The sequence below is a fragment of the Colius striatus genome, chromosome 3 (assembly GCF_028858725.1).
Source record: "Colius striatus isolate bColStr4 chromosome 3, bColStr4.1.hap1, whole genome shotgun sequence".
Classification (NCBI taxonomy): domain Eukaryota; kingdom Metazoa; phylum Chordata; class Aves; order Coliiformes; family Coliidae; genus Colius; species Colius striatus.
The window spans coordinates 2,664,021-2,690,897 of NC_084761.1; the positions used below are offsets into that span (position 1 = coordinate 2,664,021).

General features: G+C 59.2%; 1 protein-coding gene across 2 annotated transcripts; it reads left to right on the top strand.

The window, feature by feature from the left end:
* Nucleotides 1-3,803: 3,803 nt before the first annotated feature.
* CLCN7 (chloride voltage-gated channel 7) lies at nucleotides 3,804-26,877 on the top strand. Of its 2 annotated transcripts, none has more exons than XM_061993239.1 (25): nucleotides 3,804-4,003; nucleotides 10,060-10,131; nucleotides 11,821-11,892; nucleotides 12,114-12,179; nucleotides 12,753-12,885; nucleotides 13,720-13,829; nucleotides 15,130-15,210; nucleotides 15,579-15,641; nucleotides 16,498-16,581; nucleotides 16,739-16,832; nucleotides 17,457-17,521; nucleotides 17,960-18,076; nucleotides 18,378-18,432; nucleotides 18,927-18,987; nucleotides 19,519-19,657; nucleotides 20,622-20,715; nucleotides 21,865-22,034; nucleotides 22,357-22,408; nucleotides 22,657-22,784; nucleotides 22,945-23,030; nucleotides 23,993-24,125; nucleotides 24,209-24,268; nucleotides 24,975-25,151; nucleotides 25,235-25,334; nucleotides 25,738-26,877. In XM_061993239.1, the coding sequence occupies exons 1-25, from the start codon at nucleotides 3,875-3,877 to the stop codon at nucleotides 26,079-26,081; spliced, it is 2,685 nt and encodes an 894-aa protein (XP_061849223.1). In that variant the 5' UTR covers nucleotides 3,804-3,874; the 3' UTR covers nucleotides 26,082-26,877. The 2 variants fall into 2 exon arrangements, with proteins under 2 accessions (XP_061849223.1, XP_061849224.1); XM_061993240.1 differs by having other exon boundaries at nucleotides 25,254-25,334; nucleotides 25,738-25,911.

The window sequence follows — 26,877 nt, forward strand, 5'->3', positions numbered from 1 at the left end:
GCAAGATGGCGGCTGAGGGCCCGGCGGCGCTGAGGGCCGGGGGCTGAGGGCCCGGCGGCGCTGAGGGACACCGCGGCCCCCACGGAGAGAGGGTGAAGGGGCTGGAGCGCAGGCGTGCTGGGGAGCGGAGGAGGGAATGGGCGTGCTGAGCCTGGAGGAGGCTGAGGGCAGCCAGCAGCACTCTCTGACACTCCCTGCCAGGAGGCCGCAGGGAGCTGGGGGTCGGGCTCTGCTCCCCAGGCAGCAATGACAGGACAAGAGGCAATGGGCTCCAGCTGCCCCAGGGGAGGCTGAGCTTGGAGCTGGGGCAGAACTGTTTCCCTGAGAGGGGTGTCAGCCCCTGTGCCAGGCTGCCCAGGGAGCTGGGGCAGTGCCCAGCCCTGGAGGGACCCCAAAGGCGTGGGGCTGAGGTGCTGAGGGCTGTGGGTCAGTGCTGGGCTGGGCAGGGTGAGGGGAGGGCTGGGACTGCAGCAGCTCCAAGGGCTTTCCCAACCCAATTGATTCTGTGACCCAGTAGAGGATGGCACTGTGAGTACTGGGGCTCTGTGTCCAGCATCATTTACCGTTGGGGGCTGTGAGGAAGAGTTGAGAGGGGTGTGGGGGCTGGGATCTGGCACCGAGGCTTGAGGGGCAGCAGCTGCAGTGGCTGTTTAGGGGCTGTCAGCACAGCTCCCCATGTTACTGAGATCTGTACCAGGAAAGCACTCTACAAACCAGGTTTAATAGTTTAGAAAGCCCTTCATTGCAGCACCAAGTGCACAGGAGATCACTTCACCTAACCTGAAATGTGAAAGAACACTCCTTATGCCGCCTAGGGAGAAATGAAGCCATGAACTCACTTTGGGCACTGTGGCCTTGCAGAAACTGTTGTGAAATTGTTTGTCCACTCAGTGCCTCAGTTTATAGCCAAAGCAGGAATGTTTTGGTGTCATCAGGCTCCCTCCCTTGGCTACTGCTCAGGCTGACTCCAAAGGCCTCTTGCTCCCAGGTGTCTGCACAACAGAGAAGCAGCACTGGCACTGCTCAACACTTTTAACCCCTTGCTTGCAGTTCATCATTCACTCAGCTAAGTCCAAATCATGCTTGTGTGAAGTAGGAAAAGAGGACAGACATTTAGCTCTGCAGGGAGGGACCTAGGAGTGCTGGTTGAGAACAAACCGACCATGAGCCAGCAACATGCCCTCGTGGGCAAAAAGCCAATGGCATCTGAGTGTGTGAAGAAGAGTGTGGGCAGCAGGGGGAGGGAGGTTCTGCTGCCCCTCTGCTCTGCCCTGCTGAGGCCTCAGCTGGAGTCCTGTGGCCAGTTCTGGGCTCCCCAGCTCCAGAGAGACAGGGAACTGCTGCAGAGAGGCCAGTGCAGGGACACCAAGGTGCTGAGGGGATGGAACATGTGTGTGAGGAGGAAAGGCTGCAGCCCTGGGGCTGTTCAGCCTGGAGAAGAGAAGCCTGAGCTCAGGGGCACCTCAGCAGCACTGACAAGTACCTAAAGGCTGGGTGTCAGCAGGATGGGGGACACTTTGTTCTGTGGTGCCCAGGGACAGGACAAGGGGTGATGGACATCAGCTGGGACACAAACAGTTCCCCTGGCACAGGAGGAGAAGCTGGTTTGGTGCTGAGGTGAGGGAGCCCTGGCCCAGGCTGCCCAGGGAGGGTGTGGAGGCTCCTTCTCAGGAGGTTTCCAAATGAGAGTGAAAAGCAGGTAATCTTCTCCCAAAGGACCACCAGAGACCCCTCCTTATTTAACTGGGCATGTGATGTGTATTGCATATGACTGAGGCTTCTTAGAAACAGGCAGCTAATTCCTGGGAGTTAAATGAACATTCCTTTTCTTTCATGTGTATCCTGTGTGGTTGGTTTTTGTCTCTGTGCAAAATGTGTGGAGGGATCTCACACACACCCATGTAATAAACTAGTGTCAGCTTTCTAAACTATAATAATGGGTTTGGAGAGTGATTCTTGGTCACAGCTTTTGATAACAGTGATAACACAGCCCTGGAGCTGCAGCCTCCCCAGGGCCCAGCACAGGGGAAAATCCCTGCCCTGCTCCTGCTGCCACACCAGTGCTGATCCCAGCCAGGATGCCCTTGGCCTCTTTGCCCACCTGGGCACGCTGCTGGCTCCTGTTCAGCTGCTGTGGATAAACACCCCAGAGGCAGGAAAAAGGAAAAGGGGGTTTGGCAGCCAGTATGGCAGAGATAGGACCCTGTCCCAAAGCTATGAAATCATCAATTCCCGCCCCCAGAGGATGTACAACCCCATTGCTCCTATTAAAATGCTCTGGGCAGAGAAGAAGCTTCATTTATTTGTGGTCTTGCTCTGCACTGTGCTGCTGAGAGCCAGCAGGAGCTGCTCAGCACAGGCAGCTGGAGCTGCAGGCTGGGGCACGTGCTGGTGAGTCCTGCCCCTGAGTCAGGCCTGGAGGGAAGTTGTGGCATGGAAAAGCCTGTGACTGGGAGTGAGCCAGAGGTGCCAGAGCATGTGCCATCCCTGCCATGTGCCCAGCCCTCTGCTGCTCCAGGAGGGCTCAGGCTCAGCACGCAGAACGCTGCCAAATGAGCTGTCTGTGCCTGGGGAGCAGCAATGTAACCAGATAAAGGATCAGAGGAGGTAGATTCAAGGTCTGCACTAGGTCCAGAGGGCTTTAGAGCTAATAGTAAGATGGTACTGATCAAAGAGAACATCCATGGGCTCAGGACAGACACCTAGCCTCATAAAGGATGTTCTGGAGTAACAAGCTGCTGTGCCTGAGGGAGAGAGACCACTGGCAGGTGGATGGGGTGAGCCCAGCCACTGTGTGTGCACATACACATACATGTGTGGCTTGGTAAGGGCTGTGCTCTTTCAGAAGGATCAGGGATGGATCAGGACAGAACCACAACTTAGACAGTGGGACTTTGGCATGAACTGGATTGTGGTAGTGAATGGATAAACCCCTGGGAAAGAAGCAGCTGGCTGAGTGTGTTTGCAAGCAGAGTTCAGGGAAAGGGCACCTGAGCAAGACTATCAGAACCCCCCCAGAAGACCCTCAGAGCCTGAACACACAGCTGTCAATGACCTTGTGGATACCATCATTAGTTCCAAGAGATAGTTTGAACTATTAGATCAGCTATTGAATAACTGATCTCAGGAATGAAATGCACACGTGTGTGGCTGGCACATGACAGCCCTGGTGAGGCCACATCTGCAATGTTGTGTCCAGTGCTGGGCCCCTCAGCTGCAGGAGGACAGGGAGCTGCTGGAGAGAGTTAGTGCAGGGCCACAGAGATGCTGGAGTGGAGCATCTGCCTTGTGATGAAAGGCTGAGGGAGCTGGGGCTCTGCAGCTTGGAGGAGCCTGAGGGGTGAGCTCAGTCATGTTCCAGATCCATCAAGGGTGGGTGTGAGGAGGCTGGAGCCAGGCTGTGCTCAGGGATGGACAATGACAGGACAAGGGGCAACAAGCTGCAACACAAGAGGTTCCAAAGCAACACCAGGATAAAGTTGTTCCCTGTTGAGGTGAGGGAGCACTGGCAGGGGCTGCCCAGATGGGCTGTGGAGGCTCCTTCTCTGGAGACATCCCAACCCAGCTGGATGAGTCCCTGTGTGCCCTGCTCTAGGTGCTGCTGCTCTGGCAGGGGGGTTGCACTGGATGAGCTTTGCAGCTCCCCTCCAGCCCTGGAGATGCTGTGAGTCACTCGGAGCTGTGCTTGGAGGCGCTGCGGACGCAGCACGAGGCTGCCGAGCCCGAGCCGCAGAGCGCAGCCGGGGCCGCGGCGCCACAACGCGGTGCGGCCCCCGCCGGCCGCCGTACGGGTCACGTGGCGAGCGGCGGCGCCGCGGTCACATGAGCGGCCGGCGCGGCGGGGCCCGGCCGAGGAGCGCTGCTGCCGCCCCGCATGGCCAACGTCGCCAAGAAGGTGTCCTGGTCCGGCCGCGACCGCGACGACGACGACGACGAGGACGAACGCGCAGGAGAGACCACCCCGCTGCTCAACGGCACCGGGGCGGCGGCTGGCGGCCGGCAGGTGAGTGCCGGCACCGGGAGGGGGGGTCTGGCCCGGGGCGGCGACTGGCTGTGTCCAGAGCGAGGGCGAGGGTCAGGGTCGTGAGCTGGGACACAAACAGTCCCACTGAAGCACAAGGAGAAGCTGGTTTGGTGCTGAGGTGAGGGAGCCCTGGCCCAGGCTGCCCAGGGAGGGTGTGGAGGCTCCTTCTCAGGAGGTTTCCAACCCCAGCTGGACACGTTCCTGTGCCCCCTGAGCCAGGGGAAGCTGCTGGAGCAGGGGCTGGGGCTGGAGCAGCTCTGCAGGGCCCTTCCAGCCCCCACCATTGGGCCCTTCTCTACAAGAAGGACACCGAGGTGCTGGAGGGGATCCTGAGGTCAGCTACCAAGTTAGGAAAGGATTTGGAGCACATCCCCTATGAGAAAGGGCTGAGGGATCTGGGGTTGCTGAGCCTGGAGAAGAGAAGGCCCAGGGGTGAGCTTCTCACTCTCTACAGCTACCTGAAAGGAAGCTGCAGCGAGGTGGGGTCGGTCTGTTCTCTGTTAAGCAATAGAACGAGGAGAAACAGCCTCAAGTCACACCAGGGGAGGTTCAGGCTGGATCTGAGGAGGAATTTCTTTGCTGACAAGGTTGTCAGGCATTGGAACAGCTGCCCAGGGAGGGGCTGGAGTCACTGTCCCTGAGGGGTTTCAGAGCTGGGTGGGTGTTGCCCTGAGGGCAGTGGGCTGGTGGGTGATGGGGCTGGGACAGAGGCTGCACTCCATGGGCTTAAAGAGCTCTGCCAGCTGACATGGTTCTATGACTCTAGATGTTATCAGGGACATCTCACTGAACGTGATTCTGTGCTGCCCTGTTCCTGGGCAGGTCAGAGCAGCAGAGTAATGAGAGGGAAATGCAGGAGAGGTGCCTCACGAGGTGCTGTGGGAGCAGGGCACAGTGGCCGGAAGGAGCCACCTGCACTGTGGCACCTTCTGAGGTGGAAGTAAAACTAATCCTCCTAGCTAACACAACAGGACCATGTGTATTTACAGCATCACAGACCACAGGGTGGGTTCTGCAGGTTTTCTTGGAGGCTTGGAAGAAATGCCTGAGATCACCTACAGCAGAGGCAGTTGGTGGTGGAGACCCAAGGCTTCTGGTGTGATTTATTGTCACCACGTCCCTTCAGCAAGCACCTTGCTGGAGCTCTGAGCCCACAGCTGCCAGGCCTATACATTCCCCTGGCAGTGGCACTGGCCTGGCAGCTGTGGCTGTGTTGTTTGCCATAGCAATGGGGTTGCCTTTTGGTGTGCAGTCTCATAGATGACAGAGGGAAGGCAGAACAGCTTTGGCAGAGAAACAAGGAGACTGGAGCTGCTTAGCTCATGGGAGAGGCTTAAACTGCCTGTGGTGTAACATAATACAAATGTATAACAAGCATGTCCCCAGCAAAGCTTCTTCCCTTTCTCATGAGCTTGTTTAATGGAAATGAAAGCGATCTTCAAGTGACAAAAGGAAACTGGTCTGTAGCTCCCCAGCTGTGAGAGACAGAGCAGTTGTGGGCTCAAGGAGGGGCTGAATAAACACTCCTGTGACCACAGAGGGGATACTACAGGGCTGTACCTGAGGTATTCTCCAGTTTTGGGGCCAGCTGAGCACTGCTCTGGAGCTGACTGAGGCTTTGTCCTCTCACCAGGACTTTGTAGTGCCTCAAGTATAACAAGAAGCAAGAGGCTTCTGTGAGCATCAGGTCCCTTTCCCACCCTGTCAAGCTGTGCCTGTCAGCTCTGAGGCTCCAAAGTGGACGGATAATTTTAGTAAGAACAGCCAATTTCCATCATTAGGCATGTTTGGGGAAAAGGACACTTCTCCTTTGCTAAGCCATCATGGATATGCTGTGTTTGTGTTAAAATGCCTTGACTTTGGGATGGGTGTAATGTTCCTGCTCCAGAGCGTGTCTGAAACAGCAGGTGTGGGCAAGGGGTCACCAAAACATGGCCCAGGCTGGTGGGTGGCTCGTCCTTCTCAGGCTCTGTGTGTTTATTCTGCCTCTCTAGATTTTCTTGCTCTTGTTTTCTTTAACTTGGAGAATCAGGGTGCAAAATGCAACCTTGGTCACCGGGTGGGGATGCCAGAGGGCTGCCACACTTGCTGCAATCAGGTGGGGGAGGGAGAAAAAGAGAACTGTGCTGTGTGAGGCCGATTGCTGGCAGCTGGGCTGCAGGTTGCACATCTCCTGGGCGCTGGCAGAGAAGCTGCCTGTCACTGGAGCCTGGAGCTGGCTTCCCCTGAAAGCCACTGCCCTCAGGTAGTGACAGGACCTTCCCCAAGCAGAGGGGTTTTAGCAAGTCCAGTCTCTTCTGCTGGCTGCTCATACCCTCAGGGACTGTGGTGGCACTTGTGCTGCCCCTCTGCAGAGGGGACACTTTGGACAAGGAGCCTGGAGAAGGGCAGATGGGCCAGGACATGGCATCCCCAGCCTGGTGCAGATGAGGGCCATGGAGCAGCTGTGCCCTGCAGTGACACTGGGCAAAAAACCCCAGCCAAGTGGTAACACCACAGGGAGTCTGGTCACTTTCTGCCCTCTCATGGTGCTGGAGGTGAGGAGCCTCCTTCTCTCCTGGTGCAGTGTGGTTTGGGATGATGGCTGCCTATGTTTGAAGCCCATCACAGCCATGGTGGTGTGTCAGAGGAGGGGGATTTCAAAAGCCCTTCCACAGCTGGTGACAAGGCTTCCACTGATGGTGAGCAACCTAGACACAGCCAGGAGCCCGCCTTACCACTCAAAGCAGGTACCAGAGGCTCCTGGACAGAGCATGCTGGGGCCAAGAGGACACAGGGGGACTGGAAGTGCTCTTCCTTCCCTCCTGCTGCATGTGCAATCCTGCTGTGGGCTCCCAATGTGGTCTGTGCCACGCTTTTATCTCATTGATAACAGCAAGCCACGTGCTTCCAGTTCGTTAGTGAGCAGCAGGATGGTGATAAGGGGCAGTCGGGGGCGGGGGGGGGGGGGTCTTCATGCTAGGCTCAAAATGGGTAAGGAATGAACTTCCCCACCAAAAGAGGCTGAGGGCTGAGTGCTGTTACTGTTTGTGTGCTGCTGTCAGAGCCTCTCTTGGGGTAGGAGAGCTGCTAACCCATCTGTGTCCTCTGGGATTTGGCAACTGTGAGTGTTGTTATGTGGAGATAATCATCCTGCAGTCACACCAGCATCACACGTACCCAGAATCAGCAGCTGCCTTGGCCTGAGTTGGAGACACATCCCAAGGAGGGCAGTGCTGCCCATGTGCTCACTGAGGCTTTGAGCCATGCACAAATAACCTTCTGTCTTGGCTCCTGGCTGCCTGAATCCCCTCTGTCCCTCTTAGAGAAGTTGTTTGCAGATGAAATTAGCTCTTTCCTGCCTTCTCTTGGCGTGTGACTCCTGTGCTGGGTGAGGCAGGAGCCAGCCCTCCTCTCATCTGAATGCTGGAGGGATACCAGGACATGACAGGGAGGAGGGTGCATTAAAAACATGCTACTTCTCTAACAAAGTTCAGCTCAGGTTCAGCTGCAGCTCCTTTCTCATCCCCTGTGCTTGGATCCTGCTGCTGCTGGGAGCAGAGCTGCCACACTGCTGCTGCTTGCTCCATAGGGAAGGGCTGTAGAGGGGGATGTCACCAGTTACCCACATTTGCTCTTTCTGTGGATCCCTGTGGCTCACAGGAGAATTTCCCCAAAGGACTCATCCTGTCAGAGGTCTTGGTGCCTGAGGTCTGAGCCCAGGCAGAAGTGACACAAGTGACTGTTTCCATCTTGTTGCCTTGATCTTGCCTGGGCATGTGGCATCTAATGGGAGCCTGGAATCTTTGTGCTTCCTGAAGCCAGATGGAGGTAGGTTCTTTTGCAAGGTCTCAGCTTTGTCCTTCCCAGGGTTTCAGGGTGAGGACTGTGTCCTTCCTTCTTCCCCAGGATGATGGGGACCTGGCTGGGAGCTCTGCCTGCCACCATGGCAGCTGAGCACTGAAACAGGCAGATCCTGCCTCCAGCTGAGTTCTCATCCATGAGAGCTGAGCTTTGGGTGTCTGTGGCTCTTAGGAGCCCACAGTGGTCTGCTCTGACTGCTGGCCAAAGGCTCCACCTGGATCCCTTCTCTGGGGTTGGTGGAGCCATGATGGACCAAAACCAAAGCCCAGGCTCATGTCACCAAACAGTGTCCAAAAGCAGCTGCGTGGGGCATTTCCTGCAGACTCAGGCTGCTGGGGACAAAAGGTCACCCAAGAGGGTTTGAGAAGCTGGGGCAAAACCCACCTGTGGGTTAAGGAGTGAGAGAGACCATGGAGCAGACAGAGAACTGGGAAAATAGGTCAGGCTGCAAACACAAAGGGATATTGTTTTGTCTGCAGTGACGTGCACATTCTTACACATTCCAGATGGGATCGGTGGGGATTAAAGCAGCAGGGGCTGGATCTGGGATCTGCTGGCAGAGAGGCACTGGCTGCTGGCAGAAGGCCCTGCTGCCACTCACCACCCTCCTCTTATTCTCCAGTCCCTCAGCCTGGCAGCTGGTGAGGAGTGAGGCTCTGGAGGGGAGAGTTTGGGTGTTGGCAAATGGTGTTTGGGTTGTGCTCAGTGACTGCTGCTCACACCCTGGTGCATCCCTGTGTTTCACAAGGGTGGAGAGGTGATGGCAGCTTGTGTTCTGCTGGGTGCCCTCGAGGTACTGCCCAGCTGGAGGCTGGCTCAGCCCAAGCCCTTCCCCAGAGATGAGGTGCCCCAGACAGTCCAAAACATCCCTTGTTACGCAATTGTGCTGCCAGTAACAAGCCTGAGTGGTCAGCAGTGAAAGGAGAACCTGCTGCACAGAGGAAGGTGCAAGTGTTCCTTCCCAGTGTGGTGCTGGGCCCGGCTTGAAGAGGCACTGGTGTCCCTGAGACTGCGTGGGAGCAGCGTGCCCCACTGCCTCCTGTGTGCCCTGGCTGGCAGTGGCTTGGCCATCCCTCCAGTCCCAGCTGCTCCTAGTTGGCTCCCAAGGTGCTGAGGGGCTGGAACACGTGTGTGAGGAGGAAAGGCTGCAGCCCTGGGGCTGCTCAGCTTGGAGAAGAGAAGCCTGAGCTCAGGGGCACCTCAGCAGCACTGACAAGTACCTAAAGGCTGGGTGTCAGCAGGATAGGGGACACTTTGTTCTGTGGTGCCCAGGGACAGGACAAGGGGTGATGGACATCAGCTGGGACACAAACAGTTCCCCTGGCAGAGGAGGAGAAGCTGGTTTGGTGCTGAGGTGAGGGAGCCCTGGCCCAGGCTGCCCAGGGAGGGTGTGGAGGCTCCTGCTCAGGAGGTTTCCAACCCCAGCTGGACACGTTCCTGTGCCCTCTGAGCCAGGGGAAGCTGCTGGAGCAGGGGCTGGGACTGCAGCAGCTCTACAGGGCCCTTCCAACCCCCACCATGCTGGGATTCTGTGAGTTTGATGAGTGTGTCATCCTGTTCACCCCTACCTGGGAGCTGCTGCCATGGAGCAACTGCCAGAGCTGAACATGCCCTTGATCACCCTCTATTGCTGTCTCTCCCCAGAACTGGGAGACGGCCCTGGCACATGGTGGTGTGCTTGTGGAGCCCATGGTCATGGTGTGATCTGTCCCTTTGAGCTCCAGGGATGGTTTTCTAGCAGTTGCTGGCTGTGTGGGATTTAAGGCACCTGGAGCAGGCTGCACCCCGTGGAACGTGCTGCTCAGCACGGGTTTGCTGGCTGCACGGCTGCTGCCTTGGGCTACCACACTCATTAACCAGAGGCTGTCAGTCACTCCTACCAGCTCTCAAGGCTGCCAGTCCTGCCTGGCACCATCCCCGGGTGAGCCAGCTCTGCCAGCTTGATGGGAGCAGCTTGCCCAAACCCCAGCAGACTGCTGCTGCCTTGTGCTCCCTCCAGGGTGGTGGGTCCCAGCTCCCCAACGTGTCCCCTGGGAGCAACCTGAGTTGTGGGTGCTGTGCTTTGGGGCAGCTCTGGCCATGGGCAGGCAGAGCTCTGAGGGGAGCAGAGCACCAGCACCCATGTGCCTGCTCCTTCCTTCTGCCAAGGCTTGCAGCACACTGAGGCATTAACCCCATTTTCCCTTCCTCAGCTCACTCCTTCCTCCTTCCTGGGCTTTGGGCAGCTGAGCAATGTCGACCTCAACGAGGACATCCGTGAGCTGGTGAGTGGCACAGAAGGAGGACCCACCCTTACCAAGACCCCTTCCCTTCTTCCAGTGGCAGCACTAAGGCTGCTATTGTTCCTCACATCACATCCCATGTGGGCTTCAGTGTTTCCTCCTGGCCTGGGTGACCTTTGTGGCACAGACAGCTGGCCTGTGCCACCCTCCCTGCTTCCCTTCAGCAGCAGCAGCACTGGCCCAAGGATGTTGTGGTGCCCTGCACCTCTCTGGGTGGCAGGACCAACCTGCTGGAACATGGACCTCCTAGTACAGGGACCTTCCTCCCTCATGTGTGGGGTGGGAAGGGATTTCTTCTTCAACATCTTCATCAATGACCTGAGTGAGGGCACAGAGTGACTCTCAACAAGTTCCCTGATGGCACCAATCTGGGAGGACTGACTGATTCACCAGAGACTGAGCTGCACAGGTTGAAAGTTGGGCAGAGGAACCTCCTGAGGTTCAACAAGGACAGAGTCCTGCAGCTGGGAAGGATCATCCCCCTGCCCCAGGACAGGCTGGGGGTGAGCTGCTGGAGAGCAGCTCCAGGAGAGGGACCTGGCAGTGCTGGGTGAGAACAAACTGACCATGAGCATCGTGTACACCTGGAAAGCTTTTCTTCTCCAGATGCTCCTGCCTCAGCTCTAGAGCTGGAGGAAGAGCAAATTAGAAGAATTTTGCTAAATGGGCTTTTTGTGGAGTTCTGGAATGGAAAGTGTCTTAGTGCCTCAGAGCACAGGCTGGGCCTGCTTTGGCTGTAGCTGTAGCCTGGGGCTGGGGAAGGGTGCAGGGTGCTGCTGCTCAGCTCAGTAAATGCCCAAACTCGGAGCTGGGAACAACTTGAATGGTCAGAGGTCTTTGGGAAACAGAATTTGGTTTGTGTCCAAAAACACAGCCTGATTTGGTATAACTCCTTGCTTTCAGCTGCAGGCATTTCCTGCTGAGGTGGAAGGTTGCCCTGCACCAGGGCACGGAGCTGCTCAGCAGCGCCACGTCAATGTGGCAGCATGGTACATGGCTGGGCAAAGCCTCCATCTGCTCCTGGGGACGTGTCCTGCCTGGGGATGGAGAAGTGGTGGGTGGGGGTGCAGAGCTCTTGTCCTGTCATTGCTGCCTGGGGAGCAGAGCCCGACCCCCAGCTCCCTGCAGCCTCCTGGCAGGGAGTGTCAGAGAGTGCTGCTGGCTGCCCTCAGCCTCCTCTTCTCCAGCCTCAACACCCCCAGGTGCCCAGCACAGGGGACAGTCCCTGCCCTGCTCCTGCTGCCACCCCAGTGCTGATCCCAGCCAGGCTGCCCTTTGCTTCTTGCCCCCCTGGGCACGCTGCTGGCTGCTGTTCAGCCCCTGGCACCAACCCCCCCAGGCCCTTTCCCCCTGGGCAGTTTCCAGCCCCTCTGCCCCAGCCTGGAGCGGCATGGGGAGCCCCAAGGGCAGGCTCCAGCCCTTGGCCTTGTTCAACCTTATCTGCTTGCCCTCAACCCATGGCTCCAGCCTGGCCAGAGCCCTCTGCAGCTCCTTCCTGCCCTACACTCCCACACAGCTTCATGTCATTGAAACCATCCCAGAGCCAGGCAGCTTGCACACTGCAGTCCTCTCTCCTGAGCATAACAACTAGTATCAAACCATCAGCTGCATGGCAGAGGGGATGGTTGGAGTCAGAGCTGGCTGCTCTAACTTGTGTGTTGCCTCCCCCAGGATACAGAGCTCCCTCGGGCCCGTCCCAACGAGATCCCCCACAACGAGAAGCTGCTGTCGCTCAAGTACGAGGTGAGTGCTCAGCTCAGCCCATCTCTGCCTTCTGAGGTGCAGCAGGGCAGGCACATGGGGCTCTTGGCCCCCCAGCTGGCAGGGAGAAAGAGCAAAACTGGAGGAGAAAAATGATACAGGGTGTGGAGGGACAGGGATGAGGGTCTGAGAGCAATCCTCCCCAGTATGGAGGGCTCTTCCCCTGCCCTGGATGGTGACAGCATCTCTCTCTCTTGAAATAGAGCCTGGACTATGACAACAGTGAAAACCAGCTGTTCCTGGAGGAGGAAAGGAGGATAAACCATGCTGTGAGTCTCCCTGTGACCCACTGTCCCCAAAGTCAGGGTGGCACAAAGCTGCTGGGGGGCTTCTTGGTGCAGAGGGAGTCTGTGCTTAAAGCAGCACTCGAGCTGGGGTGGGTTTATGGGCACTGAGGAGCTGTAAAACCTCGGGAGCAGTGAGGCAGCGTGGGGTGGTTTGAGCTTAGTGCCTGTGGAGATGCACATGGTGACATGGGACAGGTCCCTCAGCAGAGGGACTCCTGGAGCCATGTGAAATGTCTGCTCTGGAGGCTTTGGGAGGCAGTGCCACAGCAAGAAGCCCAACAGGAGGGCCCTGGTGAAGGCAGGCAGGAACAGCATGTTTGCTGTTAGGGAGCCCACAGAGGGACAAGGGCACTGGCTTAAAGTAACTGAACTGTGGCCAGGGTTTGCAATCCTGCCTCAGCCAGCATTGATGTGTTTTGCCTTGGGCAGCTCTGAGGAGAGCTGCCCTGACTTAGGGCTGTGCTGGGGAAGGTGGCTGGGTGGGGGGCAGTGCCCCTGATGCTGGCAGAGGCCAGGCTGGCTGGCACTGGGGGCTGATGGCTCTCTGTCCCTCAGGCTTTCCGGACGGTGGAGATCAAGCGCTGGGTGATCTGTGCCATGATTGGCATCTTCACCGGCCTCGTCGCCTGCTTCATCGACATCGTGGTGGAGAACCTGGCTGGGCTGAAGTACAGGGTGGTGAAGGGCAGTATCCTTCCATGGAGCTGGGGGATCTTGGCTCCTGGAAGCCAGGAGAGGGGTGCTGGGAGAGAGGGCAGCGCTTCCTTGCTTGGGTTTGGCAGCAGGGACCCTGCAGCCCGAAGTACTGCTGAGTGTCTGGGCTCTGTGCAGGGCTGAGCTGGGCCTGGGCACTGCTGGGATGGAGGAGACTCCTGCAGCAGCCCTGGCTGCCCTGTGCATGGGATCTGCCCTGCTGAGGCCTCACCTGGTGTACTGCATCCAGTCCTGGGCTCCCCAGCTGCAGAGAGACAGGGAACTGCTGCAGAGAGGCCAGTGCAGGGACACCAAGGTGCTGAGGGGGTGGAACATGGGTGTGAGGAGGAAAGGCTGCAGCCCTGGGGCTGCTCAGCCTGGAGAAGAGAAGCCTGAGCTCAGGGGCACCTCAGCAGCACTGACAAGTGCCTAAAGGGTGGGTGTCAGGGGGATGGGAGGACACTTTGTTCTGTGGTGCCCAGGGCCAGGACAAGGGGTGATGGACATCAGCTGGGACACAAACAGTTCCCCTGGCACAGGAGGAGAAGCTGGTTTGGTGCTGAGGTGAGGGAGCCCTGGCCCAGGCTGCCCAGGGAGGGTGTGGAGGCTCCTGCTCAGGAGGTTTCCAACCCCAGCTGGACACGTTCCTGTGCCCCTGAGCCAGGGGAAGCTGCTGGAGCGGGGGTTGGGGCTGCAGCAGCTCTGCAGGGCCCTTCCAGCTGGGATTCTATGATCTGCTGCAGCCTGAGAAGTGTTTTAACAACATGTTATTGTGGTGGGATGGGTGGTACCCAACCAACACCAGCCTTTCCTTGAGCTGCCTCCCCAGATATTGAAAAGTTCACAGAGAAAGGGGGCCTCTCTTTCTCCCTGTTACTCTGGGCCACCCTGAATGCCAGTGTGGTGATGGTGGGCTCCATGATTGTTGCTTTTATAGAGGTAAGAGTTGGGACTGGGCTGGGCTGGGGTATCTCTGTGCCTCCTGCCCCATGGGGGAAGCAGGATGATGTCTTCAGAAAACACACAGACTTGTGTAACAGCAAATGCATTGCTGCCAAATTGTAGCCACAGTTCCTTGGTGTTGGTTCCAGCTGCACTGCTGAGTTTCTCCAGGGCTGTCAGGACGTGCTGCCCTTTGCTGCAGCCCCAGCAGCCTGAGGCAAAGGCTCTGCTCCAGCCCCAAACACCTGCAGGGCCTTGGCCTCCACTTGGTCCCTCTGTGCTGGGCATCTGTGAGCACTGGCCCAGAGCACACACTGCTCAGGGGCCATGGGGGCTGCAGTGGGGGGTGAGCCAGAGACTGGAGCCAGTCGTGGCTGGGCTGGGGTGATGGTTCCCTGTGGGCCACTCTTAGTGGTGTCTTCCTTATGGCTTTGCTCTTACTCTCACTGGTCAGCAAGTGTGAGCTCTGCAGCACTGGGCCTCTCAGCATGGTGTAGTGCTAGGAACACCCTCATGTCCCCCAGGAACCCAGCCAGCTCCTGTTCCCTGCCACATGTACCTTTAGAGGCAGTGGGTGTCTCCCTCAAGAGCCTCCAGAGCCTGCAGATAGGCTTTGGTCTCATCTCTCAGCCTCCCCAAGGCTGTTCTTGGTGTGCCCTGTGCTGAGCCACATTGTGGTAGGGGGAGGTTCTGCTGCCCCTCTGCTCTACCCTGCTGAGGCCTCAGCTGGAGTCCTGTGGCCAGCTCTGGGCTCCCCAGCTCCAGAGAGACAGGGAACTGCTGCAGAGAGGCCAGTGCAGGGACACCAAGGTGCTGAGGGGATGGAACATGTGTGTGAGGAGGAAAGGCTGCAGCCCTGGGGCTGCTCAGCCTGGAGAAGAGAAGCCTGAGCTCAGGGGCACCTCAGCAGCACTGACAAGTACCTAAAGGGTGGGTGTCAGCAGCATGGGGGACACTTTGTTCTGTGGTGCCCAGGGACAGGACAAGGGGTGATGGACATCAGCTGGGACACAAACAGTTGCACTGAAACACAAGGAGAAACTGGTTTGGTGCTGAGGTGAGGGAGCCCTGGCCCAGGCTGCCCAGGGAGGGTGTGGAGGCTCCTTCTCAGGAGGTTTCCAACCCCAACTGGACACGTTCCTGTGCCCCCTGAGCCAGGGGAAGCTGCTTGAGCAAAGGCTGGAGTAGCTCTGCAGGACCCTTCCAACCCCCACCATGCTGGGATTGTGTGGTAAGGTGGCCACTGTGTCCCCACCCTGCATGTGGCAGCCCCTCACGCTGTCCCTGCTCCCCACAGCCCGTGGCAGCTGGCAGTGGCATTCCCCAGATCAAATGCTACCTCAATGGTGTGAAGATCCCGCACGTTGTCCGTCTCAAGGTAGGAAGCTTGAAGGGGGGATGTGGTGGGACCAGTATCTTCTGCCCCCCTGTCATGGTGTGTCCTCATGGGGTGGTCCCTGCCTGCACTGTGGCAGAGGAGCTGGCACAAGCTCCTGGCTGCCCTGTGCTGCTGGACTCCATAGCTGCTTCCCCCCGTGTCGGGTGGTGAAACCTCCTGCCCTGGCATCAGCAGCCAATGCTGTGAAGAGCAGCTTTGGCTGATTTCTTTTCTACTCTGGCCAGAAAGAAGCCAGAAAAGGGAACTGAGAATCACAAGTCTGTGCTGGGGCTGTGCTCCCATGGCTGTGCCATCATGTTCCTCGTGCCCCTGTGTGACACCCTGTGCCTGTTCTCTCTGCTTTGCAGACCCTGGTGATCAAAGTCTGTGGGGTCATCCTCTCAGTGGTTGGGGGCCTGGCTGTTGGGAAGGTGAGGAATGTAATCTGTCTCTCTAGTAAGGAATGACAAGACAAGAGGCAATGGGCTGCAGCTGCCCCAGGGGAGGCTGAGCTTGGAGCTGAGGCAGAACTGTGTCCCTGAGAGGGGTGTGAGCCCCTGTGCCAGGCTGCCCAGGGAGCTGGGGGAGTGCCCAGCCCTGGAGGGATCCCAAAGGCGTGGAGCTGAGGTGCTGAGGGCTGTGGGTCAGTGCTGGGCTGGACAGGGTGAAGGCAGGGCTGGGACTGCAGCAACTTCAAGGGCTTTGCCAACCCCAATGCTTCTCTGATCCTCTGTACACAAAGCTGCCCTGGCACGCTGCTGCCCTGCCATTGCCTGCTGCTGGCACATGTGCTGCAGCCCATCACCAGCCCTGTACTGCTGACAGGACACTGGGGACCCTGCAGTGACTTCATTCCCTGACGTGCTGGCCCAGGTGACTGTGGCATGGCCAGGCCTGGAGAGCCCCTGGAGTGTGGGGGGTCTCTGAGCCAGTCTCTGTGGCTTGGCTGAGGGCAAGGGAGCAGCAGCCAATGTCTGTCAGTGCTTGTCCCTACAAGTGTTAGGTGGGGGCATCTGAGTGCCTGGTTGGGACATTTCTAAGCTGCTGGGCTCAAAGACAGGCAAGGGAAGCCCTTGTCCCCTCAGCCAGAGGGAGCCTTGGTGAGAACAGGAGGTGGCCATGGCAGCCACTTGCTAGAATGAGGGTTTAAGGGTGTGAAATGGCAAGCTCTGTATTTCCCAGAGGGAAATCCTCCCAGCCAGCTTCTTCAGGGCTACAACCTGGTGAGCAGCATTCAGCTGTCCCTGAGGTTCTTCCTTTGCCCTGACCCTGCTCTCCTGGCCCTAGGAAGGACCCATGATCCACTCTGGAGCAGTGATTGCAGCTGGCATCTCCCAGGGCAGATCCACCTCCTTAAAGCGAGATTTCAAGGTTGGTGTTGAGGGGCTGTGCTAGAGCTGCCCCTCCTATCCCCAGCCCTGGTGCTTGTGGTCACACTGGTGTCTTGGGGTCCTGTGTGGCACATTGTGAGCCTTCCCCAGACTCATGGCTGTGGGCAGCCCTGAACCTGCCTTGGCTTCTGTTTCAGATCTTCGAGTACTTCCGCAGAGACACGGAGAAGAGGGACTTTGTGTCAGCTGGAGCTGCTGCTGGTGTCTCAGCTGCCTTTGGTGCCCCTGTGGGTATGTGGCTTGGCTTTCTGCTGCTGGGCAATGCCTGCATGTGGATTTCCTCAGAAGGATGTTCCCACTTGCACAGAGGCAGCTGCTGAGGTCTGCCAAGGGCAGCTCCAAGCTGTCCTGCCATGGAGGCCTTGGGAAGAGAGGGGAGGGGTCATCTGTCACCAAATGAGATCCCAGATGTCACCTCCCTGGGATGGAGGAAGACAGGGGAGAGGCTTCAGCCATGCTGAGGTCTGGGGCAGTGTGGGGCACATGGAAGAGGATAGAACCTCAGAGTGGTGGGGGCTGGAAGGGCCCTGCAGAGCTGCTGCAGCCCCAGCCCCTGCTCAAGCAGGTTCCCCTGGCTCAGGGGGCACAGGAACGTGTCCAGCTGGGGTTGGAAACCTCCTGAGAAGGAGCCTCCACACCCTCCCTGGGTAGCCTGGGCCAGGGCTCCCTCACCTCAGCACCAAACCAGTTTATCCTTTCCTCATCAGGAAGATGTTCCAGTCCCCTCAGCATCTTGATAGCCCTGCCCTGGCCTCTCCCCAGCACTTCCCTGTCTCTTGGGATGAATTTGGGTGCCATGAGCCAAGGGTGTGTGGCACATGCCCTTGTGAAGGTATTTCTGTCTTGCATTTGCAGGGGGTGTCCTCTTCAGCTTGGAGGAAGGAGCTTCATTCTGGAACCAGTTCCTGACATGGAGAATTGTAAGTGCTGGAAAGCAGGAGCAGTAAATCAAGGGCTGCTGGCTCTGGTATGAGGCATTGCCTTTTCCTGATGCCCCACAGCCCCAGCCCTCCTGCCTGGTGCCCTCCTGGCATCTCTGTCTCAGCCAGGCAGCCCTGTGTAACACATCCCCTGGTCCTCAGGGTCTGGATTTGGACCTGGCTGCCAGCTCCTTTCCAAGGGAGCTGCTTTGGGCTGTGCCCCAGGGCAATGGAGAGGCAGGAGGAGCCCGTCCCTGGTCGGTGTCAGCTGCCCAGAGTGCTGCCACAGGGAACGTGACCTCTTGTCCCCACCACCCATGGTTACCAAACCCCTCCCAAGGACCTTGGGGGGATGGCTCAGGGTAGTGTTGGGGGCACATGGTGAGGGAGTGGGGCTGGAGGCAGCTGGCAGTGACTCTGGGCTGCATTTCCTTGCAGTTCTTTGCCTCCATGATCTCTACGTTCACTCTGAACTCAGTCCTGAGTGTTTACCATGGCAATGCTTGGGATCTCTCCAGCCCTGGGCTCATCAACTTTGGCAGGTTTGATACTGAGGTATGGCACACATATTCCCCACAGAGGGCCCTGGTGGGGGGGTTGGAAGCAGCCCACAGCAGCCTGGGGCCACCAGCATGACTTAAAACATCAGCCAGGGGCTGAGGCAGCCTCTGTCCTGTGGGGTCTGGCCAGAGCCCAGCTGCACCAAGCCCAGCAGCCCCTGTGGGTGCTCAAGGGAGGCTCTGGGGCAGCTCTGGGAGCCAGTTGCTGACACAGGCTCGTGCCCCAGCAGACAGTGGCAGTGCCAGGGCTGCAGATGGGCCAGGGCATCTGAAAGCTGTTTGTCTGTTGCTTGCAGAAAATGGGATACACGATCCAGGAAATCCCCATCTTCATCTTCATGGGAGTGGTTGGTGAGAGTGCTGCTCCTTTCCCTTTCATTAGGCTGAGTAATTCCCTTTGTCTGGGTCTCAAAAGCCTCCTGGGGGGAATGGGCAGTTTGTTACATGCTTGAGCAGAGGCTGCTTGTGGGGCTCACATGGGGGAGAGCTGGATGCTGGCCCAATCCTTCCCCTTGCAGCAAAGGCTGAGCCCCTTCAGTCCATGTCCTGCAAAGGGGTTGAGTGGGGTGAGTGAACTGCAGTTGTGGGCAGCCCTTTGCTTTCAAGCTGCCCTCATCCCCCTGGAGCTGGCCTGTCCCTTGCCTGTCCCCAGCTGGTGCCAAGGCTCCTCTTGGTGTCAGCTCCTGCCTGGCTCTGCAGGGACAGGCCCCCTTGTCCCAGGGCTGCAGCTCACGCTGGCTGGGTTGTGGGTGTCTCCCTGAGCTCCACAGGTTCCCCATGTCCTGGGCAGCTGTAGGAGAGCCTGGAACCTGTGTGCTGAGCTTTTCCTCTCCCTGCATTTGCAGGTGGGATCCTTGGGGCCCTGTTCAATGCCCTCAATTACTGGTTGACGATGTTCCGGATCAGGTGAGAGCTCAGGGGTAGCTGAGCTGATTGACAGGGGGTGGCTGTAGTCCCACCCTTCAAGTGAGCAGCAGCAGCCCCTGGAAGCTGGGAGGCAAAGATGCCACGTGCCTCTTGCTGCCTGCAGTCAGGGCTGTGACCCCCAGCACCCCCCCATTGCTCTGACCCCAGTAAGTATTTCCCTTCATTGACTTGAAGGCCCAAAGAAGCACAAACACTGTGCAGAGCTGACTTCTTGTGAGTAAGCAGAGAGCAGGAAGAGCTGCTGAAGCCATCTGAGCCCAGTCAGGCACAGCCAATGCTTGGCACCAGCTTCCCAAAGCCCAGGACTGGCCTCATGGTGTGAGGGAGGGATGAGCTGTGTCAGTGGAGTGGGCAGGCAGCAGCTTCCAGAGGCTCCTCTTGGGCCTTCATGGGCAGTAGCTTTCTGGGCTTGTCCCCCAGCCAGATCATGCCAACCTTTCCTTGGGAGCTGTGCCCAGCTGTGGGTGATCCTGCCCTGCAGCCCTGGGTGCCACCCTCCCTCCCCCACAGGTACATCCACCGGCCCTGCCTGCAGGTGGTGGAGGCCATGCTGGTGGCAGCAGTGACAGCGACCGTGGGCTTCGTCATGATTTACTGCTCCAGGGACTGCCAGCCCATCCAGGGCAGCACAGTGGCATATCCCCTGCAGGTAGGAGCTGCTGGAGAGCAGCCTTTCAGGGAGGGTGAGCAGGGACACAAGATCCTGGTAATCACAGAATCACTTTGTGTTGGCAAAGCCCTTGGAGCTGCTGCAGTGCCAGCCCTGCCCTCACCCTGCCCAGCCCAGCACTGACCCACAGCCCTCAGCACCTCAGCCCCACGCCTTTGGGATCCCTCCAGGGCTGGGCACTCCCCCAGCTCCCTGGGCAGCCTGGCACAGGGGCTGACACCCCTCTCAGGGAAACAGTTGTGCCTCAGCTCCAGCCTCAACCTCCCCTGGGGCAGCTGCAGCCCATTGCCTCTTGTCCTGTCATTGCTGCCTGGGGAGCAGAGCCCGACCCCCAGCTCCCTGCAGCCTCCTGGCAGGGAGTGTCAGAGAGTGCTGCTGGCTGCCCTCAGCCTCCTCTTCTCCAGCCTCAACACCCCCAGGTGCCCAGCACAGGGGACAATCCCTGCCCTGCTCCTGCTGCCACCCCAGTGCTGATCCCAGCCAGGCTGCCCTTTGCTTCTTGCCCCCCTGGGCACGCTGCTGGCTGCTGTTCAGCCCCTGGCACCAACCCCCCCAGGCCCTTTCCCCCTGGGCAGTTTCCAGCCCCTCTGCCCCAGCCTGGAGCTGCCTGGGCTTGGGGAGCCCCAAGTGCAGTCTCCAGACCTTGCCCTTGTTCAACCTCATCCCCTTGCCCTCAGCCCATGGCTCCAGCCTGGCCAGAGCCCTCTGAAGCTCCTTCCTGCCCTCAGACACATCTCCACACCACCCAGCTCTTCTGTAGCACAGGCCCTCAGTCAGTGCCCTGTGCATCGGGCAGAGCTGGAGAGCCAGCTGCAGTGTGTGTGCCTGTGCTTGCTGCCCAGGGCAGCCTCCTCACTGGCACATGCCCCCCCTGAGCCCAGCAGCCTCCCTTGCCCCAGGCACCCCAACCTGCCACTTCTAACTCTCTCTTCTTCCCCCTCAGCTCTTCTGTGCTGATGGAGAGTACAACTCCATGGCCACTGCCTTCTTCAACACTCCTGAGAAGAGCGTTGTCAACCTCTTCCACGACCCTCCAGGTCTGTGCAGCCTGCGAGCGGGTCCCTGAACTCAGCTGCCCAACCTGTTCCCTGACCATTGATTAATGAGGTGGGGGATGATCAGAACAGCTCCCTGAGGGCCTGCTGGCACCCAGCAAAGCACTCTGCCCGCTCCTTTCCTGCTGTGGTGGAAGGAGGAGGAGGGATAGATGCTGTGCCTGGTGGCAGCAGAAGGCTGCAGCCTCAGGAGCCTGTGCATGAGGACGTGGTTTTGTTCATGCTTGTCTGCAAGCTGTTGTTTCTGAGTTGCCTGGCAGCGCGTCTGACCCTCACTGGCTGGCTGGAAATGTCCCTGCCTGCTTTCTCAATTAGCAGGGTTTGCCCCAGAATGACCTTTTACCTTCTGGGCAGGTTGCAGAGGTGGATCTTGGGGGTTGGATGTGCTTGGGAAATGCAATTTGGCTGCCAGGTTCCAGCTCCCGTTTCCCTTGGAGCTGTGGGATGACAACTTGCCCTCTGCCTGCTGCTCTGTCGTGCCCAGCTGCACGTGAGCAGGGAGCACACAGCTCCAAATGTCTAGACCAGAGAGTGCAGCTTGGCCCCCTGAAGCCCAGTGATGACTGTCCTGTGTCTCAGGGCTGCTCCCTGCAGTGCTGGGTCCTCCCTGGCTCAGGGCTTCAGTCCATCGGCCTCTTGGTGACAGAGAGGCTGCAGAGAACTCCTTTTAACTAGACTGAGCTGCTCAGCAATGCTAAAATAGCAGCAGGCTGAAGCCCTGGGGACAAGCAGGGTCTCACCACCATGGCACAGCCCATAGGATTGGCCAAAGCAGTCATGGGACAGGAGGGGTTTTGCAGGACCTGCCCTGCTGTGTTGATCCCAGAGTTCTCAGGCTGGGGGGGGGATGGGTTCTCATGGGTCACGAGGTGGAGGAGAGGCACATACTGGGCTCAGGGGGATGGAAGGGTTTGGAGTGGCACCAGCCAGCTGGTGGGGCCCTTGAGAGGGCACAACCAACCTGAAGAGCCCATAGGAAAGGCTTGTGGTGTGCAGAAGGTGTGTGCCCCCTGAGAGGGGCTTTCACTGCTGGGAGCGTGTCGTGGAACTGCTGCCAACTGCTCTGCCATGGCCACAGCCCATTATGGTGTCTCCTGGAGCAGCCCTGACTCTGTTCTCTCTCCATCTCAGGTTCCTACAACCCCATGACACTGGGCATGTTCACACTGATGTATTTCTTCCTGGCCTGCTGGACCTACGGCCTCACGGTGTCCGCAGGGGTCTTCATCCCCTCCCTGCTCATCGGGGCTGCCTGGGGGAGGCTCTTTGGCATCTCCCTGTCCTACCTGACCAAAGGCTCGGTGGGTACTTGCTGGGAAGGGCTGGTGGGCAGTGGAGGCCGTGGCACCAGCCCTCCTCCCTCACCCTGGGCTGGTGACACATGTGGGTGTTGCTCTTGGGGCTGGCTGAGAGCTGGGCACAGCAATCTCGAGTGAGTTGTCTCTTCCCTGAGCTGGGGCTGGGCTTTCCCATGTGAGCCCTGCCAGCAGCTGGGCTGTGCTGGTAGCCTCAGGCACCCCTCCCCACTTCAGAGAGGGATTTGGGCATCAGGGCACTGCTCACTATCTCTGGTTTGCCCTAGAGGCAGCAGCTGACTTGGCTTCTTCTCTCTCCCACGCTCAGATCTGGGCTGACCCTGGGAAGTACGCCCTGATGGGAGCTGCTGCTCAGCTGGGTGAGTTCCCCAGGGCACAGCCTTGGCCACCTCCTGCTTGTGTTGGGCAAAAAGTGATCCTCCTTCCCTGGCACAGCTTCTCCCCCAGCCTGGCTCTTGGCGTCCAACTGACCTTGGCAAGCACAGGCACTGCCAGGGCACTGCTGCCTTTGTGGGCAGTCCTGCATCACCATGCCAAAGCCTCAGGGGCCTCAAGTTCTGCTGTCCCCTCACCCCATGTTTCCCTCCCCTCCTAAACCCCCAAACAGGTGGGATAGTGAGGATGACCCTGAGCCTCACAGTCATCATGATGGAGGCAACAGGCAACGTCACCTACGGCTTCCCCATCATGCTGGTGCTGATGACAGCAAAGATTGTGGGAGACTACTTTGTGGAGGTGAGGGCTGGTGTGCTTCCCCAGGGCACAGTGAGAGGCTGTGGGGCAGGGTTAGGGGTGCTGGGCAGTTGTGAGGGAGCCAGGACAAGTGTGTGCTCCCTCTGAGGTGAACCCTCAACATCTCACCAGGCTCCTCCTGACAGCTTAGCTCTCGTTGCAGGGGCTCTATGACATGCACATCCAGCTGCAGAGCGTGCCCTTCCTGCACTGGGAGGCCCCAGTGACATCCCACTCCCTCACAGCCAGGTAAGGGGGCTGGGCTGGGGGATGCTCATTGCTCGTTGAGGTTGGGCAGCTTTTGGACCATGCACTTGACCTGAGGTGGTGACACACTTCAGTCCCAGGAAGCTGCAGTCCTCTGGTGCCACCAGCCCAGCTTGTTCCCCAGGGGGACTGTGGCCTGCAGGGCATTCCCTCCCCACATCCCTGGCAGGTTTGAGGGACAGAGAAAGGCATCAGGGCTGTAAAGGGATGTGTGTTGGGGCAGGGGATGGTCTCTGTCTGCAGAGAGAGCTCTGGGAGTTCTGATGGGCAGCAAACTAACCATGAGCCAGCAACATACCCCCAGGGGCAAAGCCAATGGCATCCTGGGGGCATCCAGAAGAGTGTGGGCAGCAGGTGGAGAGAGGTTCTGCTGCCTCTGCTCTGCCCTGCTGAGGCCTCAGCTGGAGTCCTGTGGCCAGTTCTGGGCTCCCCAGCTCCAGAGAGACAGGGAACTGCTGCAGAGAGGCCAGTGCAGGGACACCAAGGTGCTGAGGGGAGGGAACATGTGTGTGAGGAGGAAAGGCTGCAGCCCTGGGGCTGTTCAGCCTGGAGAAGAGAAGCCTGAGCTCAGGGGCACCTCAGCAGCACTGACAAGTACCTAAAGGCTGGGTGTCAGCAGGATGGGGGACACTTTGTTCTGTGGTGCAAGGGGTGATGGACATCAGCTGGGACACAAACAGTTCCATTTAAACACAAGAAGCAGCTGGTTTGGTGCTGAGGTGAGGGAGCCCTGGCCCAGGCTGCCCAGGGAGGGTGTGGAGGCTCCTTCTCAGGAGGTTTCCAACCCCAGCTGGACACGTTCCTGTGCCCTGAGCCAGGGGAAGCTGCTTGAGCAGGGGCTGGGGCTGGAGCAGCTCTGCAGGGCCCTTCCAACCTCCCCCACTCTGGGATTCTGTGATTTGGGGTGTGCTCTGGGGCTGTTTCACACCAAGCCTTCCCTGCAGGGAGGTGATGAGCGCTCCTGTCACCTGCCTGCGGAGGATCGAGCGAGTGGGCACAGTTGTGGACATCCTCAGCGACACCTCCTCCAACCACAACGGCTTCCCAGTGGTGGAGAGCAACCCTGATGCCACACAGGTGAGCTGAGCCTGCAAGGGGAAGGCTGGCTGTGCTGTGGGACCTTGCCCTTGTCCCCTTCTCATGCAGGTGCTCTGTTGCAGGTGGCAGGCCTGAGGGGTTTGATCCTGCGCTCCCAGCTCATTGTCCTGCTGAAGCACAAGGTGGGTGATGCTGTGTGAGGCCCTTGGGGCTGGGGCTGAGCCTGGGTGCCCCTGTCCTGCTGCTACCTCAGCCCCATTGCTGCCTCAGCCCCATTGCTGCCTCAGCCCCATTGCTGCCTCAGCCCCATTGCTGCCTGCCTTGCTCAAGTCATCTCCCTCAGCTCACCCAAGGAGCTGGTGGGGGCTGCTGTGCCCTACTGGGGTTACCCAGCATCATCCTGGAGAAGTCTGGAGAAGACTGAGGGGGAAACTTGTTAATCTTTGTCAGTATCTAAATGGTGGGTGTCAGGAGGTTGGGGCATTCCTTATATTGATGGTATGTGGCAACAGGACAAGGGCTGATGGGATGAAGCTGGAACACAAGGAGTTCCATTGAAACATAAGGAAAAACTGTTTCTGTGTGAGGTGAGGGAGCCCTGGCACAGGCTGCCCAGGGAGGGTGTGGAGGCTCCTTCTTGGAGGTGTTCAAGACCTGTGTGACCTGATCTAGGTGACCCTGCTTCTGCAGGGGGCTTGGGCTGGATGATCTCCAAAGGTCCCTTCCACCCCCACCATCCTGTGATTCTATATCCCGTGCCCCACTGGGCTCAGACCCCGAGTGCACAGGAAACAGCCTGTTCTGCAGCTGGTCCCTCTGCCCCATTGCCCTGGCCCTGAGGCCTGTTGGTGCCCCTGGACAGTCCCCAACAATGTCTTTGCTCTCAAGGTCTTTGTGGAAAGGGCCAACCTGAGCCTGGTGCAGCGGCGGCTGAAGCTGAAGGACTTCCGCGACGCCTACCCCCGCTTCCCGCCCATCCAGTCCATCCACGTGTCCCAGGACGAGCGCGACTGCATGATGGACCTCAGCGAGTTCATGAACCCCTCTCCCTACACTGTGCCCCAGGTACCTTCCCCAGCACCCCCTGCCCTGCCCTGAGCCCCTTGGGGGGCTGCCGTGTGCCCTGGGGGCCGCCCCAGCCCCTGCAGCCCGGCTCTGCCTGCGCAGGAGGCGTCTCTGCCGCGGGTGTTCAAGCTCTTCCGCGCCCTGGGGCTGCGGCACTTGGTGGTCGTGGACAATCGCAACGAGGTGAGTCCTGGCTTGGAGGTGTTCCTGGGGCTGTACCAGCCGTGCTGGTGCCAGCCTGGGGCTGTACCCACCAGCCTGGGGCTGTACCCGCCGTGCTGGTGCCAATCTGGGGCTGTACCCACCAGCCTGGGGCTGTACCCGCCGTGCTGGTGCCAGCCTGGGGCTGTACCCACCAGCCTGGGGCTGTACCCGCCGTGCTGGTGCCAGCCTGGGGCTGTACCCACCAGCCTGGGGCTGTACCCACCAGCCTGGGGCTGTACCCGCCGTGCTGGTGCCAGCCTGGGGCTGTACCCACCAGCCTGGGGCTGTACCCGCCGTGCTGGTGCCAATCTGGGGCTGTACCCACCAGCCTGGGGTTGTACCCACCAGCCTGGGGCTGTACCCGCCGTGCCTTTCCCGGCAGGTGGTGGGCATGGTGACCCGCAAGGACCTCGCCAGGTACCGCCTGGGGAAGGAAGGCCTGGAGGAGCTCTCGCTGGCACAGACGTGATGCGGGGCGGTGCTGCCCAGCAGAAACGTGCCCCAGCCCCTCAGAGGCGGGGAGCCCCTGTTTGTGGGAGGTGGGCAGAGGACTGGGCCAAGCCCATGGTGCCCGGAGCACCGTGCTGCCCCGGCTCTCCTGCCCGTCGCTGCCTTCCCCTGCCTCCTGCCTCCTCCTCTCCCCGCTTCCTCTGCTTCCCCGAGGGATCAAAGCGCACCCTTGGCTCTGTTAGCTCCTGGTATAGGCTCTCCCTGAGGGTTGGGTGAAGGCTGGAGTGTGCCAGGGGAGAAGTAGTGCCCTGCTGAGCTGGGCACAGTCCTCTGCCGCAGCACATGGGCTCCATCAGCTCATCCACCCAGCCTGGGCTAACTGGGGCCTAACCCTGCCCTGGTCCCCTGTGTGGGAGTGGAAGGGATGTGATGGGGCTCCCTCCTGCTCTCAGGGCCCTGGCGCCCTGCCCTGTGCTCCTGCTGCCTCAGGCTGAGCCCTGGGCCCGCAGGAGGGGGCCGTGCCCTGCTCCACTGTGCAATAAAAGGGCTGCCGTGGTTCAGCAGCTGCTGTCTCTTGCCCTTTCTTGGCTTCCTGGGCCATTGACCCCAAGCTGTAGGTGGGGAGACACCCCTGGGGTTTGGGGCAGGGAAGGGGAAGAGAGGGCTGCCTGCTTCTGGGGGCAGATGCAGGTCTTGCACCCTGTGTCTCTAGTGTGTGCTCCTCTCCCACTCCTGCCCTCCTCCCACCCTTGCTGCTGCCTCTCCCCTCCACCTGTGCTGGGGTCCAGAGTCACCCCTGGGTTTCTGCACTTGCTGCCGCTTCTTCTGGGTCCTGCCAGGCACCCCACAACCCCCTGGCAGCCCTGGACCTGGCCTGGGCAGGGACCAAAGCCTGCTCTTCCCCTGGCTGATGCAGAGAGCTCCAGCCCTGGCACCTCAGCTCCCCAGTCTCCTGCCATCCTTGCTCCTCACCCTTGCCCCCATGCCCTGGCTTGGAATTGCACCCTCCTCCCTTGGTGCCTGGAAGGGGTTACAGGATACTGTACTGAAATAAAGCCAGTTTGTACTTTTA

Coding starts and splice junctions, on each gene's coding strand:
- CLCN7 (XM_061993239.1), top strand. CDS start 3,875: ATGGCCAACGTCGCCAAGAAGGTGTCCTGGTCCGGCCGCGACCGCGAC. Junction 15,642..16,497: donor GGGGCCTGGCTGTTGGGAAG/GTGAGGAATGTA, acceptor TCCTGGCCCTAG/GAAGGACCCATGATCCACTC. Junction 16,582..16,738: donor CCTTAAAGCGAGATTTCAAG/GTTGGTGTTGAG, acceptor CTTCTGTTTCAG/ATCTTCGAGTACTTCCGCAG.